General features: G+C 40.0%; 1 protein-coding gene across 1 annotated transcript; it reads left to right on the forward strand.

Annotated features, from left to right (window-relative positions):
* Window positions 1-17,419: 17,419 nt before the first annotated feature.
* LOC133107533 (sarcoplasmic/endoplasmic reticulum calcium ATPase regulator DWORF-like) lies at window positions 17,420-19,672 on the forward strand. Its single transcript, XM_061216520.1, is given in 5 exon segments — window positions 17,420-17,432; window positions 17,704-17,725; window positions 19,174-19,255; window positions 19,414-19,471; window positions 19,596-19,672. Coding segments are annotated over 3 exon segments (117 nt in total). The 3' UTR covers window positions 19,414-19,471; window positions 19,596-19,672.
* The last annotated feature ends 2,912 nt before the right edge of the window (window positions 19,673-22,584 follow it).

The following is a 22,584-nucleotide window of genomic DNA, read 5'->3' on the forward strand; positions in this document are numbered from 1 at the left end:
CATGGGTGGTGTAGACCTTCACGACCTACAACTTTCAACTCTCAATCAGGTCTAAGAAGTGGTGGTGGCCCATCTTTGCATGGTCTCTCAACAGTGCACTTGTAAACAGCCATCTCTTTTACAGAGATGTTATGGGAGGGACCATTGACCTGCTCAATATTTATATAAGGCTTATTGATGTTTAAAATATTCACACTACAATGTGATGGAGCATTTTAGTGGCAATGCTGGGACTGCCAGTGTCAGAGTTTTAATTTGTATTAATGAATAGTATTTCATCTATAAGGAATTTAATAACTGCATAAGATGAATATGGTAAGTCAATCTATAAATGTAGATACAACACGTTATCCCACCGGTCACAATTGTGACCAAACATAAAATACACTTTTTCACCCACTTCTCAGTGGAAATTTAAAAAAAATAAGGGTTGCTAATGACACCTGATTTGGATATTTTCATGTTTGGGAAAAATTTGGGATTAAAAGGGTTAAAGCCCTGGTTTTAAGGTGAGAATAATTTACCTCTTGATTTTATCCCCAATTACCATGACCTTGGTTCAGTTTAAAAACATTTTAAGCTATCCCTGTATTTATGTTAGAGACACAATTTAAAAGAGTGTCAATAGGATGAAGAACATTTAGCATGATTGTCCGTGTAAGATTGGAAATGTATCCCATGTTTGTGGATAACAGTTCCTAACTGGAGCATGTAAAGACTAAACAGAATGGGGCCTAAGATTGAAGATTGTTTTGGGTTTGGTAGGGTATTACCATGGATTTTGCAAAAATATATTCCACTGTTGTGGCTCCACTCACTGATTTGCTTAGTAAGAGATCACAGTTTATTTGGTCCCTGGAAGTTCTTACTTTGCCATGAGCCTGTATCAGCTGCCCCCTGTTTTGACAAGCCTTTTAAAATCAAAGTGGATGCAAGTGGAATTGGTGCTGGTGCAGTTATTTTTTTTAAAAAATTCACGGAAATTTAAGCCGGAGGAATGTCGGAGCTCTTGGTTATTTAATGTTTTTGCATGGTTACCCCCTGCAGCTACAACACATTAAGGGGTCAGATAATGTTTTGCCACAAGCTTTTGGCTGGAGGCCTGTTTCCTCTTCTGTCTCATTCTTACTTTCTCTATGCTAGTTCTGGATGCCCTTGTGACTGTCTCTGCTCCTCGGCAGTTGGTTGGGAGTTGCATTAAGGAGGAAGTGCTTGAGCTCAGGGAGTATTTTCTTTGACTTTTCTGAAGAGAAGCCACAGTAGAGAAAAAGATTGAAAAAAGGAATAATTGAATTTGTTTTCTCCTAATGGTGATGGTGCTCTGGGATGCTGGCTGGGGTGTCCCACCCTTGGAGCATTTATTTCTGACCTGGTGCGCATATTGGGGAATGCTTTTTTAGGTAGCATTTTCCCATGGAGGGTGCTCTTCAGCGCCATAATAATTTGAACAAATGGCTTCTCATGTGTTTCTGATAAGTCAGGTGTGTTCACTCGTATAAGAATTATTTTCATATCTAGTCTTGATTATAGGCTTTTGATTGCCTTTCGAGTCTGTTATTGGCATTTGTTAACATGAGGAAAGTCAAGGAAACCATTATGAGGCTGAGAAAAAGAAAAACAACAGTCATACTGTAGGCCAAACAATAGCCCTTGATTTTTTTTACCAAAATGTTTGGAACATCATTAAGAAGAAAGAGAGCAGTAGTGTATGTTACAATGGACACTCCTTGTCTACAGTACCCTCTACTGGCTGTTTATTGCAGTTTGCCTTGCTCAGGAGATGCATATTTTAGATCAGGGGTGCCCAATCATGTGCCATGGAGGGCCGAGAGTATGCAGGTTTCCATTCTATCCTATCATTCCACCAGCTGATTTCACTGAGTAACACACCTTCAACCAGTGAGGAGGGAGCTAATTAGTGAAATCAGCTGGTGTAGTGATTGATTGGGATGAAAACATGTATAATGTAGAGGCGGCCTGTAGCATTGTGGTTAAGGCACATGACTGGGTCCTGCAAGGTCCTGCAAGGTCCTGCAAGGTCCTGCAAGGTCCTGCAAGGTCCAATCCCCGGTGTAGCCGCAATAAGATCCGCACAGTCGTTAACCCTGTGTTGCTCCAGGGGAGGATTGTCTCCTGCTTAGTCTAATCAACTGTATGTCGCCCTGGATAAGAGTGTCTGCCAAATGCCATTAATGTAATGTATACTCTATGTCTTCCATAGTACATAGACACATCTTATGTTATTTATTTTGAAGGAAATTGGCATAGACAATTAAGATTATGGCAATAGGTTATGGTTTTCGGCTGCGATGTTTCTGAGATTCTAATGGTGCATAGTTTAGCTGTAGAACCATTTCTCACAGGCAAATTTGTGGATGTGAACAGTCACAAAAAAATTCATTAATATTCCCCAACACAAATGAATATATGATATATTTCATATTTATAGACTGTGTGCCACAAATTTTGTGAAATATTGTGGAAAACCCCACATTTTAAGACTAAAACTCAACGTTTACGGTAAAAATAATAATAATTCACCATACTGATGGCACTTATTTGATTAAAACTTGTCTTGGCTCTAGTGGAAATCCACTTCTGTCAGTCACTTTGACTAAAAATCTGCCAAAGGACTAAAAAAATGAATCAGGCTTTATTTACAGAGCACATTTCATACAAATTTGCAACACAATGTGCTGAACACAAATATTAAGAGGAGATACAAGCACAAAGGAACAAATATAAGGAACATAAAATCAGGTGGTTAATAAAAATCAGAGAATAAATAAATGAATAATAAAGTAATTTCATATAAAAATGACAAAAAATGAATAAGGTTGCACTAACCAAAAACAATGCTAAACAGGTAAATCTTGAGATTCTTTTGGAAAGTGTCCACATGTGCAGATCCCCACAGTTTCTCTGGCAATACGTTCCAAAGGCTCGGGCTGCAGAAACTGAACACCCCTTCACTTCTCTGAGCCTCAAGCCAAGGAACTGGTGGCTGGTACTAGTGGACCCCAGGGAAGTGATTTAAAACCCAATAAGATCATTTCAAAATCTGTTCTAAAATATACAGGCAGGGTTCATAGTACAAAAATCATATGATCTTGTTTCTTTAATTAGAATTATAAATGGGAAAGCCCTCATGTGGTGCAAAGCTGAAACAGCATCAAGAGGCATGTTTCTCTGAGGACATCCAGTTTTAAACACTGCACCCTCAATGTATATGGCTGTATATCAGTATTTACTCTATTGTCATTGTACAATATAGATAAACATTTCTACACCAAATTCACACACATTCTGCCCATAATCAAATCAGAAGTGCTTTTGGATAAGATCCTCCTCAGCCCCCTTGGCACAAACAGAGTATTAACAGGTGCAAAAGCCATTTATATTTTTGTGGGAAATTAGAGTTAATATAAGATCTAATTAAAAGGGATTAGTGTTTGCCCTGGGGTTGAGATTTTTGCCCCGAATGTTTCATATAATCATCTGATTTACATTAAGTGTTTTCTATCGTCAGTTCACTTCTCCCTGCTGATGAGGTGAGACAAGAGGAACAGTCAGAATAATAAGATTATGTCTGCTCAGTACAGCCATGTCAGAACACACATCTGTAAGGAATGATCTCTCTGCCAGATGTTTCCCATATTAAGATATCAATCATGATGGATGTGTTTTAAAATAGGACAGCAGTGTAGGGCCTGCTTTAAAAGCATATAAAAGTGTATTTTCCTACTTCACAAATAACGTGTTTTTGAGATCGGAGCTAAGAGACAGGGGCTACAGCCTGCAGCTATACAATGTTGTTCTTATTGGAGAACAGCTTTGCCCGCCTCACACCAGGGCTAACCCCCCGCCACCCATACAGACTAGTGTGATGCAACAACACAGAGAAGGTTACATCTCCTGCACACTCATTGCACAGAAGTCATTAGTTCAGAGATTAACAGTGATCTGTCTTCACATGCCAAACAGGCTCTACTACACCTGAGCCCACTCCCCCCAGATCACAGTAATTGGACTGCCACTTCACTCCCCTCTCTCCCATCCAATCTTTTTAGGCTTTATCAGGTTCACTGATCACTGTTAATTAAAATGTCACTTCAGGCGAGTTCATAATAACATATGTCCCCCTGGTGCTGTAGCTCATGTTACATTAATAAACAGGACACCATGGGGATCCTTGGCCAGTTTTATTGTTTTGACTTAATTGTTTGACAGTAATGTTGACCGCCCACTGCGACGATGTCACCCGAGAAATCTTTTGGTTCAAGTACCTCCCACTTGTTTTCTATTTCGTTCAGATCCGTTTTCATTCTTTTCACAGTGTCTGCGTGTATTTGTGGTTTCTTTTTATAATCAACAGTCATTTAAGGCCTTCAGACCAAGTCGCGTGTAGTTTTCTGCAATCACTGACTTCACCTGGTGCAGAAAACCTTCAAACACTGCAACCCCCAGGACATTATTCTGATGGTGTTTTAAAACTAACCTTCTACTTTCCAATTAAAAATAAAACACAGGCACTGCTGCAGGAGCGTGTGACAGTAACACAGGCACTGCTGCAGGAGCGTGTGACAGTAACACAGACACTGCTGCTGGAGCGTGTGTCAGTAACACAGGCACTGCTGCAGGAGCGTGTGACAGTAACACAGGCACTGCTGCAGGAGCGTGTGACAGTAACACAGACACTGCTGCAGGAGCGTGTGTCAGTAACACAGGCACTGCTGCAGGAGCGTGTGACAGTAACACAGGCACTGCTGCAGGAGCGTGTGTCAGTGACACAGGCGCTGATGCAGGAGCGCGTGACAGTAACACAGGCACTGCTGCAGGAGCGTGTGACAGTAACACAGGCACTGCTGCAGGAGCGTGTGACAGTAACACAGACACTGCTGCAGGAGCGTGTGTCAGTAACACAGGCACTGCTGCAGGAGCGTGTGACAGTAACACAGGCACTGCTGCAGGAGCGTGTGTCAGTGACACAGGCGCTGATGCAGGAGCGCGTGACAGTAACACAGGCACTGCTGCAGGAGCATGTGACAGTAACACAGGCACTGCTGCAGGAGCGCGTTACAGTAACACAGGCACTGCTGCAGGAGCGCGTGGCAGGAGGAGAGGCCACAGGAATTGGAGGAGTAATGGAGGTAGAAGGTCCACCATCTTAATCCCTGCACAAATATAATGAAATGTTAGAATAGGAACAAATGACATGATGCAAAAAGCATAACCCCTGCCTAAATATGTCATCGTCATCATTGGAAAGCTGATTATGTCCTTTACTGGATGAACCGCATTTCACTCGAATCAGAATTAATTGGAATGACAGACAATGACCTAAACAGCAGGTACCATAGAGAACCATCATAATTGAGCCTGTATTTGAAAAACAGATTATCCAAGACCAAGAATGACCACTGAATATTGAAAGAGACATATCTATGTGTAAAACCAATGGTAAGATTTTATTTATATTCCATATTTAGTTGCAGATATTTACAGTAGAATTCAGTGGTATAATACAAGAATTCATCATGTTTTTCACCATTGCGATTCAAAACAATTTGTGCTTTTTTGGTATCCCTGTGTTTATGCTTCCATATACAGTACACTTTATTCTCTAGTGGGTCACTGTAGTTGCATATGAGACTGGGCTAGGGGGTGCTGTTTGACCGGTGAACTAGGGGACAGCGGTGGCGCTTAGGAAATCCATATTTCTAACGCTTTCCCTGCATCGCTTAGCAATGAATTTGGAACAACAACTTTGATGCTTCCTTTCATTGTTTGCTTGCAGGAGCACTGAATGTCTGAGCAGTCATGTGATGTCTGCATCATGTCCACTAGGGGGATTGCGCAATGGGCTTAAGGATTTCCTGGCAAAGGGCAGAATTCATGGTTCCACACCATCTACACCATCACACTACCACCATATTTGATTATTGAATTCTGTTCTGACTGTGAAATGCTAAATTTGCTTTACCCCAGACATAATGGGACCTGTGTCATCTAAAAAGTTCCTCTTTTGCCACATCTGTCCATAGAACATTTTCCCAAAAGTATGCAGTTCTTTGCATGTTTGTCTGTTGTCTTTTTCAATTTCCTGAATTTTGCAGTGCCCTTGGATAAATTTCAGTGGGCCAGCCACTTCTGGGAATAGTCACTGTTCCAAATGTTCTTACTTTGGAGCTCTCTCTGTTGTATTTCAAAAATTCTCATGACTTTTGGAATTTACTTTCATTGTGGGATAGAGTGCTTGTGCAAACTTTGTGGTGAATGTTTCGTGTTTCCCTTTGTCTAATATTACATTTTGCTGAAAGATCTGAAACCAGTCATTGTGACAAATATGCAATGGAAGAAATCAGGAAGGGGCAAATACTTTTTCACGGCACTGATAATATATGTATAATGATTGTTGCAAATCACAATGTGTGCTTCCTAGATGTAAAGAACATTTGCAATATTTAGCCTTGAATTGTAAGTGCTGAACTGAATGAATGGAGCTGTAGGTAGGTGTACACTCTTAACTCTCCTCTGAGCTCTCTGTGGGGTCCCAGGGAGGTGCAGGTACTGTCTCTAAGCGGAGATGAGTGACTCGTGGCCTGAAGCAGCAGTGCTCGCCTGGCTGTCTCCCCAGCAGTCACACACTGCCTGCAGCACTGCCGTAATGATCTGTTCCCAAACACCAGCATCGCTTATTGCACAAAGCAGCCCTTAATGACTCATTAATGCACAGGTTAAGTTACACTACTGAGAGTCTTTTTCTGCTCTGGGCAACAGAAAGGGAAATTGGGATCTGTGGGCTTGAGTGCGCTATAAAAAAAAAAAAAACTAAATTCCTTCATGCCCCTGTTTTTGTGTGTCCACCAAAAACTTCAATATTAAACAACGTATCCTTCCTGCCATGTGTGCTCTTAGATTGCTGTGTGCTCCTTGGATGCAAAGTCAAATTACCCTGTTTCCCTTTTGGCCCAGTGAGGCAGAAGCCTTTCAAAGTAAAAATAGCACACGTCTCCTTCTATTAGCTTCTTGTGTGCAGAAGTGAGTGGATTTTTGTTATTATTTGCAGTTACACATCCGACTGCTCCATTACACCCCCACATCATCTCACCCCAGGGAGTGGGGAGCAGGGGGGTGATCAGTGTCATCATGCCCATTCAAACTGAGCAGGCACCCGCAAATCTTTGTAACTCTTTTTAACAATTCAGTTGCAATCACAGCAGAGAAAAGTTATTTTATCTAAAAATGCGACTGAACAAATGTAGAATTTGGTAGGGGATAGCCCACTAGGCCATTGGTTAATTCCGAGACAAGTCCCTTCTGCTTTGAAACAGATGGAGCGCTGTGAATTGTCAGCAACTCCAAGCTAGAAATATACGTGAGTATTCCCAAGATGCGAGCGATCGCGATAGGTCCTGAGGAGTGTGACCACATTTGAAGGGCATAATGACAGGGTCCTTCCCTGTTACCAGCCCCAACAGCTAATATTTTGCCCTCTTTGAGACAGGAGTCAGCAAGGGCATACTCCAGGGTGAGATTTATGTGCATCACTGAAAGCAAGGTGTCTGTGTGTACATCTTTATCCACTTGACACACATATACTTGCACGATGGAGAAGCATGTACACAGGGACACGCATCCTTACACAATAGAATTCACAGCAAAAAATGGCACAACATTACACGCAACACATATACACACTAAAACACGTCATTACACAGATGAGCATTGAGCTTTACACACACACTGTATTCCAAATCCCAAAAATCTTTCCTGGACCACTTGTGACAGACTATTTATATCAATTCTGTGAGATATATCATTAGTATGGGCAGGGCGGGTCTGTGGTCTGTGTGTCTGTCTTTCTCAGGAATGACACAGGAGTCCATTTTCTGGCTGTCCTTCACTGACTGGCATGTCACAGCAGGAGTGGATGAATAATTGAATGTCATGAGTTTAATTTGGAATCCGTCCAGCACCATTTCATCAATACTGTGACAGTTGTATAGTTTCTTCAACACTGCGACACTATGACACTGCTTCATCAACACTGTGAAACTCACATGACCATTTCAATAATGATAAAGCATTGACCAATCAACACTGTGCAAGGGCACTGTCCAGTTAAATAAAAAATATTTGCTGACCTAATTGTTTTTCATCACTTTCATGATAGTTACAGGAAGAGTAGAGGGGAAACAAACAGGCCTCTGGGTTCCATTGGGACAGTGTGTAAATCAACCTCAAATACAGAATGCAGAGAAGTATGCCGTTAACCTGATAATGGTCCTGTAACTGCATTTTTGATTTGCCATACTTGTCAAATTGAATACCTCCCATTATTAACGGATTCCATTTCTTTTAAATGCGGCTAATGTACCATGGTGTTTGTGCACATTTAATTAATATTTCATATTTATTTAATTTGAACCACGACTGAGCCAAGTTCCTTTTACTGTAAGTAATATGTATAAAAAATATATTTTCTTTTTCTTTCCTAAGGACACAGAAACAGAGTAACCACATTAAATGCAATTGAATTTAAAAGCAGTCGGCTACTAATAAAACAAGTTTAGGATAATTACCAACAAAAGGTCATTTCTCAGCCTCCCGTTTGCAGATCTGCAGTTGCTGTTCCTCAGTGACATGCAGACCAGTGTTATAGGGTCTGTTGATCCATATCTGGGACCAGAACAGCATAGAAAATGTTTCCATCTCAATGTCCAAGTTTCAGGCCACAACCATTTATAATGCCTCCTGGTGACAGGCATAAATTCTTTGTCATTGTTAGGCATTCCAGACCAGAAAGGACACTGCTAATGTGGGAATGGAAATGGCTGTCTGTACCACAAACCACACGACCCTGTTGCCAGATGAGGAGCTTATCTTTTAATGCACAGTCTGATTCTTCAGTAAATGCTTCATAACAGCTGTCTGATATTTAAGGGGAGGGGATGTGCCATTATGGGGTGCCATTTGTAAAAAGTTGCACACACTTTAATCCTGCTAAATTTTTACACATTTAGCATCACCAAGTGTAAAAAAAAGTAGTTTTCAGATGTCACTTAAACATTTGGAGAGAAATTGGCTTGACATGTTTGGCATTGAAACAGACGCATAACAGTGGATGCTCCCCCTACCCATGGTGAAATATGGCGGGGCTTCAGTGAGGGTTGGGGCCGTTTTAATTCCAGACGTCCAGGGGCACTGGTTAAAATCAATAAAATAATGGATTCCACCAAGTTTCAGGCAAACTTTCCTGCAAGACAATGACCCAAAGCATATTTCAAAATGTTCCTCAATCCAATTGAAAACCTGAGGGCTGAACTGAAGAGAGCAGTTGATAAGCGCAAACCAAAGAATGTGAAGGATCTTACAAGGATCTGCATAGAGGACTCCAAAATGCCTCAAAATGTGTTCCTTAACCTTACAGCATCAAGCATTACAGGAAAATACATGCTGTTCTCATTGCGAGAGGCCAGGGGTGCCAATAATTATGGAACATTGATTTTGGCGAATTTTTTATTCAATGAATGTTTGATTTGTGTTGGTTCCACTGAAACACTAAAACTACAGTATTTTTATGTTCAGCATTTTGAGTTCATAAACAAAATAATCCTATTGTTTATTTTTTAAAGTATTTTTTGTGAATTGCTAGTCAGGGAACCAGCAACCAGAGAAGAATTCTAAACCTGACCTTTGGTCACCATGGTGATCCATCTGCACCTATCAAGATTCTCCCCATATCAGATATTTTTGAGCATGCTGTAGTCAACCCATAGGAGATAAAATATCTTAATTCTGCCTTTATCTTAGAGACCATTTTGTTGTCAGTATACTAACAAACGATTTCATCCCCCAAAATTGATCTTTCTGTATTCATTGTATGTTCACAATTTGTATTTGAGGTCACATCTAACATACAGAGAGGTGTCATAAATGTATACACAAATGCATTAATACAGTTTCACCACCTGGATGTGCTGTTGCACCTGTGATCTGTCAGTGATTAATGTACAATTCTTTAGGATGTCAAAGGGCCCCTGTTTTTACCACCCTAGGCTAAGTGTATATCTATTTTCCCCCATGTCTCTATGTATTTAATCATGGTACAAAATTTTTTCTTGGCACATGGTATAATAAACAGGGAATGTGTAAAAGGATCAAGTGTATTTATTTGAAGTGGTTTTGCCTGTATCCATTATATTTTGCAATATTCTCTCTTGTCACACATTCATTTGTATGAGTTTGTAAGAGTTGCTGAGCGCTCCCATCATGGCACTCATTCGGTGTAAGGCTCAGTCGGAGCCGTCTTTTTTAATTGCAAGAACAAGCATTTCCTTTTTCAAATCTCTTCCCACAGTTAGCACAACAGCACTCTACATGGACCAGTGAATGATTTTTTCATTGCCTTGACAAAAAATGCATTCAATGAACACAGTTTTCTTAATCTTGAATTAATTTTTCACTCAATCTGAACCACCAATAAAAAACTGTGTATTTCTCCAGTCCAATTAGCAAATGTTTGCACACACTATTTAAAAACTGATACAGTCAAGTTTAAAACCTATAGGCTGGAATTCAAGTGCTTCTGATTGTCAATTGGCTATTAAAAAGAACAGTCACACCTGATTCAGTTGGAAACCTGCCCAAGTGTTGAGGGAATTTCAATTTCATCTTTGGAATGATTTTGTTTAAGTTCAGGAAGAAATACAAGTCGGTGAAGGAGGAAGACAAATGGCAGGACCAGTGGGAGAGGAGTGCACATTTGTGTTGTCATTCAACATAGAGGATGGATACCGGATGCCTGGCTATATCAGCTGATGATTGCCAGGGATGGATCAAGCATGCATGCTGAGGTTCTTTCCCCAGTGTATAGCACGAGAGGACATATGGTGTGACGTTGACGAGAACACGGTGAAACCAAATGGACTGTGCAGATGAAAACCAGTATTATTCACTGTAAACTACATCCATGTTTATAAATAAAACCTTTACTGCAGCATTTCTATGACCCTGTTACATATACTGTGGTACATTCTATACAGTAAATATTATATTGGAGATGCCATTCTGCTTTGTCATGGAAAGTCTGTAAAAAGGAGGGTACATTTTCTGCTTTTGGACAGAAGAATTGTGAAGAAAAGCTTGAGTTAGCAAAATCTCCACACAAAAGCCATGACATTGTTAACTCCCATCTGACCATCATTTAGCAACCTGCACTCTCATAATAAAAATCTTCAGTGACTGAGCTGCTTTGGTAAGATTATTTGTTTGGTGTCATGGTGTACATATGAGAGCCAATACCATTTGTATTCATCTCTGAGGGACAAACTTGACCGCGAGTTGACCTGGGATCAGTCAGAGAGGTCAGTTAAAGGGTGTGCAGAACGTCGAGAGGAAGGGAATATTAGGGGAAAACATTTCCGCGATTGCTCGTTCAAGAATGTGAAAGGGTGGCACGAAACCCTTCACAGGGTTTCGTGTACCGCCCTGAATTCCCACTTATGGGTATTTTCCAAAGCAGAGGAGGTAGGGAATGTAGGGAAAAATGTTTCCCTCCAGGTCCTGTTTCTCTGGAAAGCATTGTATAGAGGGAGAGAGTTCCTATTTATGCCTCCTCTCTGAGTTAATGCGGAGGGAGAGACTACCCTTTGGAATGCTGTACCCACACCTATTAAAATTGTTTGGGAGCAGTATGCTCCTACAAGACTGAAATCACAGATACACCATCCCAAATAATTCACAGAATGCCCTCCTTACTGTGAGGTAGGCATTGTCTCTTTCATCGCAACAAAGTAATTCCCAAGAGATTGGTGTCATAAATTTACAACCTAGAATGATGCTGTGTAGCCTACACAGAATTATGTCCCAACACATTCATTTCCGGAGCTGATCATGTGTCACGTCTGAATATATACGGCACAATACTGACGGGAAGGCTGCAATGGCGACACACAGGGTGGTTTGATTTAAAGGAAAGGCAACAGTCTTTTCGCATCCATACCTCTAATGTACCAGAGTAATGGCTGTTATACTGTAAATAGCCTCAGGGGTTTAGCTCATGAATTCTCACTGTATGGGGTGCAGTAAATCAGTTTATTTTCATTGCCCTCAGAGTACTGAGTTCGGCAGAGGAAGCTATCAGGGTAAAAGAAAAAAAAGGAAAAAAGTCTTACTCGATTAAGCTGTTAATACATTGTTCATTCGCCTGTGGTTTTTCATTGTCTCCTGTACTTATCCCCATATGCAAATTCTATCCAGAGGTAGAAAATACAGGTTCATAAAGTAAAAGTCCCCTCCAAGTATTTTGTTCCAATCACCTGTATTAGCTAATTAGCACAATTCTTCAGTTATGAGGGAAAAGTAATTAGTGAAATTAGCTGTATGAGTTCATGGTTGGAAGAAACACATGGCAGGATTTACTTTCTGATCCTTGGACTCCCCACCTATGACCAGATGTGATTCATCAATGTGTGATCTGTTCATAAAGGTGTTGATCACTAGTTTGTCTTGAAAGGCAGAAAAATATGATTGCACAAATAGGAAAAAGAAATCAAACTGATTGTCTTTCAGAAAGAGTGCCATCGCTAGGCATTTTCACTTGTCAAATGATGATTGTTAAATCTAGATTTTTGTTGTTTATGTAGTTCTGCAGCTGCAGTAAAGGCAGTTTTCTTCCACTTTCAAACTTCATTTGTATTATTGTCATATTCACTGAGAACTTTATTGAGAACACATGAGCACCTACTTATTAATAGAATTATCTAATCAGCCAATTGTGTGAAACAAAAAACATCCAGTGAGCAGTAGTTCTGTGGGCAGAAATGCCTTGTTAATGAGAGAGGTCAGAGGAGACGGGGCCGACTGGTTAAAGCTGACAGAAAGGTGACAGTAATGCAAAAAACACACATTACAACAGTGGTATGCAGAAAAGCATCTCTAAACACACAATGTATCATAACTCTAAGAGGATAGGCTACAACATTAGAAGTAAAAAAAATAAGTCTAATAAATACCTAATAAAGTGTTCATTGAGTGTACTTATTGGCGTCATATTTTTGACAAATTAATGATTTAAAAACAGTAAGTACTGTATGCTTTTAACAAATAATTTCTTCATACACTATTAATAGGCCTATATGTTATTTTTCAGCTTTACTCAATGTGTTATTGGATGCCCTGTTACAAGTCCCAGCACAGCAGCTAAAGTTGGGCCCTCTGTGAGACAGGTGTCAGCCAAGGGGTATCCCAGAGTGAGATTGGGCAGCAGAGGATGGTCAGCAGCCAATGGTATCCACACAGTTGAAACCTGAGACCAAGAGAGAGATGGAAAAGACAGCACAACAGCACAAGAAAGCTAGAGATTGATATTCACTGATAGATTTATATATTCACAAATAAATTCACATAGAATGTACTACACACACCTGCAGAAACACACATATACATTGTAGATAAATAAGGTTTTCACTGATATATATGCACAGATATTTACTGAAAGAGAACGGTATTCACACATAGGAAGATATTCACTGATAAAGAATTATGCACTTACCTTTGACACCGTGAAGGTGCTGCTTGTGTGAATTCCAGGTTGGGCTAATGTGGCTGTATATGAATAGGGAACAGCCTTCCAACGACCACATCACCCTCTTATAAATACTCTGAGATAACAGAGTCTCTAGAAGTCTAACTCACATAAAGCTCCAAGAACTAATGACACCCACAGCCATAAGCAGGTGTGAACACCAACCTCTTGCAGAAGAGAAGGACTTGGGTCAGAGAGATGGAGGTCTCAGACCTCCATCTGAAAAAGAAGAAGGCTTCCTTTTGTAGGGCTCAGCCTACCCACTGCGGAAAAAAATAAAAATAAGAAAACTTGTAGTGTAAATGCAGTAATTGTCTAAACCCTGGTGGAGCCAAGTTATTGGATGGGGCCTTGACCCACAGAGAAAGAACTTAACCACATTGTTTTTCATCTGGAGGTAATTATTTCAGATGGTTGTTTTTAACATGTTTTTCCACAGCAGCCCCAAACCTCTCTACCCCAATTCCTTAGAGAATTGTCCCAGTTGCAGGAATAGTGAAGTGATAAAAACAAACACAGGAAAAGGAGTGGTACAGGCATGTTAGCTATTCAGTTGAAGTTGTTTTGATGTAATGGTAATGGTGTTTTGATGTAAATGTGCGTTTGTGACATGTATGTGCGTGTGTGTTTGTGCGCATACATATCACGGTTCTAGACTTCTAGTCTGATGAATTTCCAGGCACTACCTGCACCGCTAGAGGGTGTGCTTGCCATATTTTTGCCAATTTCGTGATTTGTTTCACTTTGTTTCAGGTAATTAATATCCTCGTGCTGACTACTGATTCCAATTGTCTGCCGCATGTGGTCTGATTACCGATGAAGGTCAGCTGTGTGTCTTTCTATTTAAGTCCCGGTGTTCTTTGAATCCACCTAGTTTATTTTTTGCCTTGTTTTAACAGCTGTTTTTGTCAAGTAAGGAGCTGTAGACTGAGTTCAAGGTGAGCGGTTGAAATGCTGAGGCCTGCTTGTAATTAAAATGACTACCTCAGACTTCCTATAACTTGGGTCAAGTATAAGGGAGAAGACGATGTTCAACCTATCCGTTTGCATAAATTATTATTTTATTAGTCTGTTCCCCATAGTGTGCCGTTTCCAAGTTTAACAGCTGCCTTACGTTTACTTCAGTATAGCAAGGTGTTTCTTTTTGTCACTTTCAAAACTCACTGTTTTCATAATCGTCAAAGTTATGTATGTTATTGTACATATAGCACTATGTCTCAATTTGCCGCTGTCGGAGTTCATTATTGTTGGCATTTTGCGCACCTACAATAATTCAGGGATCTGTTGTAGATCATCGTGGCAGATTGCATAGTTGGGTTAGGTCCGAATAAACCTCATACCTGAGAGACTTATGCTTTTCGTTTCCTTCTTAGTGCAGATCTGTTTTATGTATTACACTATGGTTAACTACACATGGTTTGGAGTTGTCACCCCTCTCGGCAAAGAGCTGTGCGAACCTCCGGTAGCCCAGGGCTCTATGTGGGAGACCCTCAGTGCTGATTATGTTTTTAGCTCACTTTCTCGTAGGTCTCCTGCACAGTCATCTGAGCCTAGGTGAATCTGATGGATCTGTGGTTGCTGACTTTCCTAAACATCAAGTGGTGTACATGGTCATTGGAGTATCGCTACTCTCAGCTGAGAGCTTTATGAACTCACCGATAAGCTTGGGGTTCCGTGACTGAGAGCCCCATCGCTTTTGGTGTACACTTTCTTCCTCTGTAGTATTCGTGAGTTGAATTAGGGTTAATATGTTTCTTGGATTCCAATCTCTTTTTAAAGTAATCCTGATGCTCCGCATCAGTTGAATTAGATTGTTAATGTTTTTTAGTGTATTCTAGTGTTAGGGTCAGTATTCCTGCTTCATCAGTAGAATCAGAGATGAGATGTCTTGTGTGTCGTTCATTATCACTTTGCTGTCCCAGTCCTAGGTAGGCTATAACACAGTTGGTAGTTGTCTCCCTTGCGCTACAGGCTTACCTACTTCCTGCTGCTTCATTTTACGACTACCCCAGATTACACTTCTTGACCGTTTAGATTTCTTTATTGGTTGGCTAATTGCCAAGGAGTTATTTATTCCCTTTCTTGCTTACCCCTTCCTCCTCTGGGATGTATGCCTTGTCTCTAGGGAGGCCCCCAGAAAAATTATTGGTTATCTCACGTCTTGTGGGTAACTTCTAGAATGCAAATCGGTCACATTTGGTCCTCCGAACCTACTCCCTTACACATGCATATGCGTACCACTGAGACACATGCACTTCCACACTGAAGTGGCAAATGTACACAGGGACACACATCCTTACACAAAAAAAGCAGCACATCATTACACACCACACATATACACACCAAAAACCTTGCCCCTAATACAGGCAACTATTCAGCTTTATACACACACTGTACTCCAAATCCCAGAAATCTTCCCTTGTGTCCCAGACTATTTATGTCAGTTCTGTGAAATATATAATTAGTATGGACAGGGTGGGTCTGTGGTCTGTGTGTCTATCTTTCTCAGAGATGTCACAGGAGTCCATTTTCTGGCTGTCCTTCACTGACTGGCATCTCACAGCAGAAGCAGATGAATAATAGACTGTCATGAGTTTAATTTGGAATCCCTCCAACACCATTTACAACACTATGACACCATGACACTGCTTCATCAACACTGTGAAACTCACATGGCCCTTTCAATAGCCGTTTAAGGCACTGACCAATCACCACGGCAATGGCACTGTCCAGTTAAAACCATGAGAAAGATGAGCTGACAATTGTTTTTCATCTCTTTCATGATACAGTTACAGATACAGGAAGAGTACAGGGGAAACAAACAGGCCTCTGGGTTCCCTTGGGACAATGTGTAAATCAACCTCAAGGCAGAGAAGTATGCCGTTAACCTGATAATGGTCCTGAAACTGTGTTTTTGATTTGCCATACTTAAATTTAAGAAATCCCATTATTAACAGATTCCATTTAAATATTGAATGTGCCATTACATGTACCCTTGTGTTTATGTGCATTTCATTCATATTACATATCTGAACACAGACTGAGCTAAGTTCCTTTCAATGTTTGATAGGACGATTCTTTAAAAAAGGTTTTTCCCAAATATAATCAAAATTATTTCCTTATTTTTATTTTAGGACACAAAAAAAGCAGTGCAACCAAATTAAATACGATTGAATCAGTGCGATAGTTAGGCTTCAAATAAAACAAGTTTAGGATAATTACCAACAAAAGATGATTTCTCTGCCCCCCGTTTGCAGATCTGCAGTTGCTGTTCCTCAGTGACATGCAGACCAGTGTTATAGGGACCATCTATCTAGGGGTACTATCTGGGACCAGAACAGCATAGAGAATGTTTCCATCTCAATGTCCAAGTTTCAGGCCACAACCATTTATAATGCCTCCTGGTGACAGGCATGAATTCTTTGTCATTGTTAGGCATTCCAGACCAGAAAGGGCACTGCTAATGTGGGAATGGAAATGGCTGTCTGTACCACGAACCACACGACCCTGTTGCCAGATGAGGAGCTTATCTTCTAATGCACACTCTGATTCTCCATGCTTTGATCAGTAAATGCTTCATAACAGCTGTTTCCCCCACCTCACTCCCCCCTGGGCAGGACTTTTACAGCTGGCCTCACGCAACTTCTGGCACCAATGGGGCCGGTCTCTGTGCATATGTGTGTACAACACCCCCCCAGGGGTATGAGGATCCATTTTGGGAGCAGAGGACCGGTCACATTCTAGTACACCTCTATTAACAACTGCCTGCCTGGAGGGCTTTGGGGTAACTGTCCTGTCTCTGAAGATCACGCAGAGGAAAGAGGAGCCATGGGACAGAAAGGTAAGACACACAGCAGTGATTCTCCTCTTTGGCAGAAATGTAGGGCATGATTCTGAGCCACAGTTAGATTTCAAGACATGTCATTCCTGTCTGTCAATTAACTTATAAGAAATGTGTTTCTCTCTGTCACCGACACTGTCTCCCAAAAGTTCTCAACATATGCACTTTTATAGAAACTGACACATTGTTCTAGCAATCCAATAATATAGATCCACTCGGCAACATACAGTATTTTATTTGAATCCTCTGGAATTCCAGAGATTCTAAGTAGCTGAAAGAGCAGGAAGTTGATTATTTGCATCTCCACTGCTTTTAGTCTCCAAAAGCTCATGACTGCAGACTTCTTTCTTCCAAAGCTGAATATATAGTTAGTCAATTAACCAATCACAAAACAGAGAAACAGGCATGTGTTCAGTAACACATTTGCAAAGAAATGAATAAAAAAAGAAAATAACCCTGTGCACTCTGCACAACTTATAATAACTTTTCTTATGAGGGTGACATATTGATATGCGTGTGGGCATGTTTGTGCATCTATTATTGTGTGTGAGCATGTGTGCATGCTAGAAGCTGTTGTTGTTAACATAATTAGAGAGAGTCTTCAAGCACATATACTGTACCTGTTGATACATACAGTGCAGTCTATGTAAGTACATAGTAGTATAATTTATGTCCTTTCGTGTCTGTACTACAGTACATTAGATTTGAAATTAAGTGATGAATATGAGGCTAAAGTGCGGTGTAACCTTTATTATGAAGGTATTGAGGGTATGTCCATGTGAGGTGATCCGTGTAGGAATTACATCCCTTTCTATACAGTACATAGTCCCCCCCTATTACCTAAAGTAATGGAACAGTTGGCCTCTCATCTGTTTCTGATTAGTCAGGTGTATTCAATCACTTCCTTAGTGCAGTTTTGGGAAAAGGCATTCTGTATCTGGTCTTAATTCTAGGCTTTCGATCACCTGGAGTCTGTTATTGGCATTTTTGCAATGAGGGCCAGACCATTCCTAAGCCCCACCCACACTGGTCAAAACATTCCTTCAAGATGATGTCACCCGTACCATTAAGCCAGTTACCACAAGAAAAAATAGATTGTTGCTCGAGATCAGATACCATTTCATCAAGCCGACAGCAAGCCTTGCATTATGCTGTTGAACTCCTCGTTTGGGCCTCCAGGGTTTGCACCATTTTTTTTTTTGCAGTTTCTAAGATACTCAAACCACCCTGTCTGCCACCAACAATCATTCCTTGGTCAACATTTTCCCCCATTCTGGCATTTGGCTTATTTAATAACATATTTACAAACAATAATAATAAATTCATAATTTTATTTCAAATCCAATGTGCGGGAGTAGGCAAAAGAACAGACATTATACCACTGTCCAAATACTTACAGACTGCACTGTTTATTGAAGGATAACAAAAACAGTGTTGATATCTGGGATTAAGGGATTAATGGATTTTATCAATTTGGAATTAAATCTGCCACCAAAAAAAGTGTGCAAAAAAGTGAAGGGGTATGAATACTTTTTGAAGTCACTATATGTGTACTGAACTGGTCTGTGGGAGCTAAGTTGTGTCCATACTCAAATATTTGTTAGTTCAAATCTCAGGTGTGTTTTGTGTCCAGGTGTACCTGCTTGAGGACTCACCCTGTTGGGGTTTATTTGTCTATGCTTTGGTACCATATGTCTGTAATCAGCTGTGTGTGCTCTGCAGCTTTAGGTCAGTTGGACACTTCTCGTATGTTGGTCCCAGCTCTGCTCATGTTGGGCTGGATTGTGGGATGTGCGGTGGTTGTCTACATTGTCTTTTCCTAGGTAAGAGTGTTACCATCCTGGTGTACCCACCTCAGAGAAATACACAGTAGCTATGTATACTTTGTGAAAGAATTATACACTTAGCAGTCTTAGAAAACATGCACTGTATAGTTTAATTACCATATCATGTTTTTCTGATTAGGTACTTATTTTGACAGGTCTGATGGATCATACTTTTACCAATGTGTCCTTTGAGGCTGGACTGCTTCATATAAGGTACAGGGATTCAAAACCATCAGTGGCAGTTGTAGTGCTCAGCACCACTGCACTTCAGATTCTCTTCAATGGGTAACTGTATTTTCGATAGATTTCATGTTACAGTACTGTACTCCTTTCACAGGAACCAGTGGAGGAGGATGACAGAAGATGCATTTTAAGGACAGCACTAAAAGAGGATGAAGACAGTATGTGTGTGTGTGTGTGTGCATGTTAATATCCCCTCCAAGAATAATTTAAATATATCTTTTGTTAATAGGATCTTCTGGTAAACATGAATTTCACGTAACATTTTTTGCACCCATTTGTAACACCAGTCTAAGCAATAAAATTCACATCTTATTTAGATCTTTATTTGAAAATGTTTTTCTTAGACAGCCCAGTAACCTTTTGAGTAATGTTTGTGATTGGCTGTGACTGAAGGTCTGAAGGTCTTTGTGGTGAACACATACATACACATATCAAAATTCTAACTAAATTATGCCCTCTGATATTATAATCATGTACTTCATTAGTGTTCCAATCACCGCAAAATCCCCCCCTCAATCAAAACACATTCTATACAGGATTTTGATAAGTCAAAATATACACAAATAAACAGCTAATAAAACTTGATGTGGGTGAGGCTTATAACAAAAATGCAGATAACTTTCAAACGGAAGTCGGATCACTTTGTCGCAAAAAATCTGCTACACATCAGCATGTCAAGGCAAGGAGTGAACTACAATTTTTTTCCACTGGGTCTATAAAAAAAGATTAGAAAATGGCCAAATGACCAAAAATATGGGCACCATCAGCCCATAAAGATTCTGGACACATTAAATGGACTTATCAAGGTATTGGCCCAATTCAGTCTCATGGTGGTGTAGTATATTTTCTTTTTTTAATCATGAATTAATGGGAAATCTCTGTTGTTTAGAGATATAAAACTTGCTGTAGTGATTGATCAATTTCCTCGCCTCATCAGTTGGAACTGTATGAGAAATTAGACAAACATTACATACAGCAACACAATACACGAAGCTCGAAGGATATATGAATAAATGCATTTTATTATTTTCATAATTCATAAATCAGCTATTTTTGTGGGAAATTCATATAAATTACTTCCCTTTTTCCTCAATAAGGAAAATGGCTCTGTTTGGAAGCACTTCACAGGCAACAATTTGAATATGAATTATGAACTCTGTGGTCAGCAAATTGAACATAATGCGATTGTTTTTTAAGTACGTGCTGCTGCAGCCCTGAAGAGGCTTCTCTCCGGTGAACTCTGTTTGATCCACCTGCGGCTCTTTTCCAGTGGTAATTGGGGGAGTGATGCTGAGTACTGCCCGGCGAGTGCTCACAGGCACCAGGGGGGTCAGCCATTTTCAAGACACATTTCAACATCAGGTGTTTTGAATGATGCGGTTGCCATGGTTACTCTTTTCATTTCACAGGGCCGCGTGATCTTTGTGACAAAAGCGTCGCAATGCTCAGAGTAGTGATGTACTGCAAAGCTCCGTTACCAAAAAACATTAGTCTGAAAGCTCCCTGTGAGTGACAGTTACAATGACCAATCAACAACAGTAATGTCTCAGACAGATATCCAACAGTCTAATGTTCCTCATTTTCTTCATGCCTGAAATACAGATTGATATACTGAACCAACAAAATGATTATGGTGACTATGGCCAGGATGTTACTAATGTATTTTGATGTAGAGCATTATCATAATAAATGGGCATGAACATAAATGTAGTTTCTTTGCATACTGTAATGCGATCTAGAAAATGAAACCAGGAACATTTTAATATCTGAGATGAGGCCAATATTATAAAATGGTCTATAAAAAAAAAAACATAGGTTAGTTTCAACCGGGCAATTCATTAATTCATTAATTTGTTGCATACATAATATGCAAAATATGAATACAAGTTTCAGTGTACATGAAGGCATTTTATTCAGCCCAAATGAGAAAGAACCCTTGCTCAAGAAGAACAGTAGGTTTATATCAGCCACACACTATAAATACATATGGCAGACATACTATTCCTGTTAAAAATTGGTCTCCTTGATTTTCTTATAAAGAGATAGCAGTACAATATTTTCCAAAAGGCATGAAACATCATTTAAAACACATGAATATTAGATCAAAATAAAGTTGGTTTTTGACATTCACATAGTCTGAGAATTCCATTGTGAGGAGTATATGACAGATATTATGACAGAATAATTGATTTACAGTATGACTTATTAATTATATGACTGACTGGTCGATGGTCAACACACATGCCAACCTGGTGCACAGTCACAGAATCTTCTGGGTTCCTTGATACTCGAGACTCAATTGATGAATGAAAACAATGAATTTAATTTAACTTGCCTTATCTTTACCATAAAAGTATTTAAAAAATGGCAATGGAATGAGTTATTTTGTTCTGAATAACACCACTTTAAAAGACAGTGCCCATTATGTGAAAAAGAACACTCACTTAAGAAGACTGAGAGCGACTTGCACACCTCACATGGGGACACTTATTCTTATGAACTGAAATGGTGGTTTGAATCATCAGAGCAAGTTCCCTTTCTGTGTGGCAGTTTGATTTGCAGTTTGCATCTGTCACAGGAGTTATGACAGGGAAAAAAATTACAGGAAGCCAGCGACAGTGCAGCCATCAAGCCTCCAGGAATAGCTCAGCTGTATCACGACTAATATCTCCCCTGTCAGCTGTAACCACATTACTGAGAATGAGTGCAGTCCGGAACAATCCATGCACATTAACGCATGAGTATCCATTCTCTGGATGCCATTACAGTGAACACATCGACATCACCCACAATTACATTCCCTGCTCTGGTGAAATCATATTGTCGGATCCAGGGCCAGTGAAACCATCTCTACAAGCATATATACTGAAGATAAGTTAATATTTACAATACTATAATAATACTAATAATGTGGAAATATTGATTAGTTTACAATGGTGTGTACAGGACTATTGGTGAAATCATACAGGGAGTACAGGCAAATATACTCCATTATCATTTACTACAAGTGCACATAAATTAATTCATGCTTATACAGAGCATGCTTATACAAATATGCTGGAGATTACATAAAAGACTTTCAT

This window comes from Conger conger, chromosome 13 (genome assembly GCF_963514075.1).
Source record: "Conger conger chromosome 13, fConCon1.1, whole genome shotgun sequence".
Taxonomy (NCBI): domain Eukaryota; kingdom Metazoa; phylum Chordata; class Actinopteri; order Anguilliformes; family Congridae; genus Conger; species Conger conger.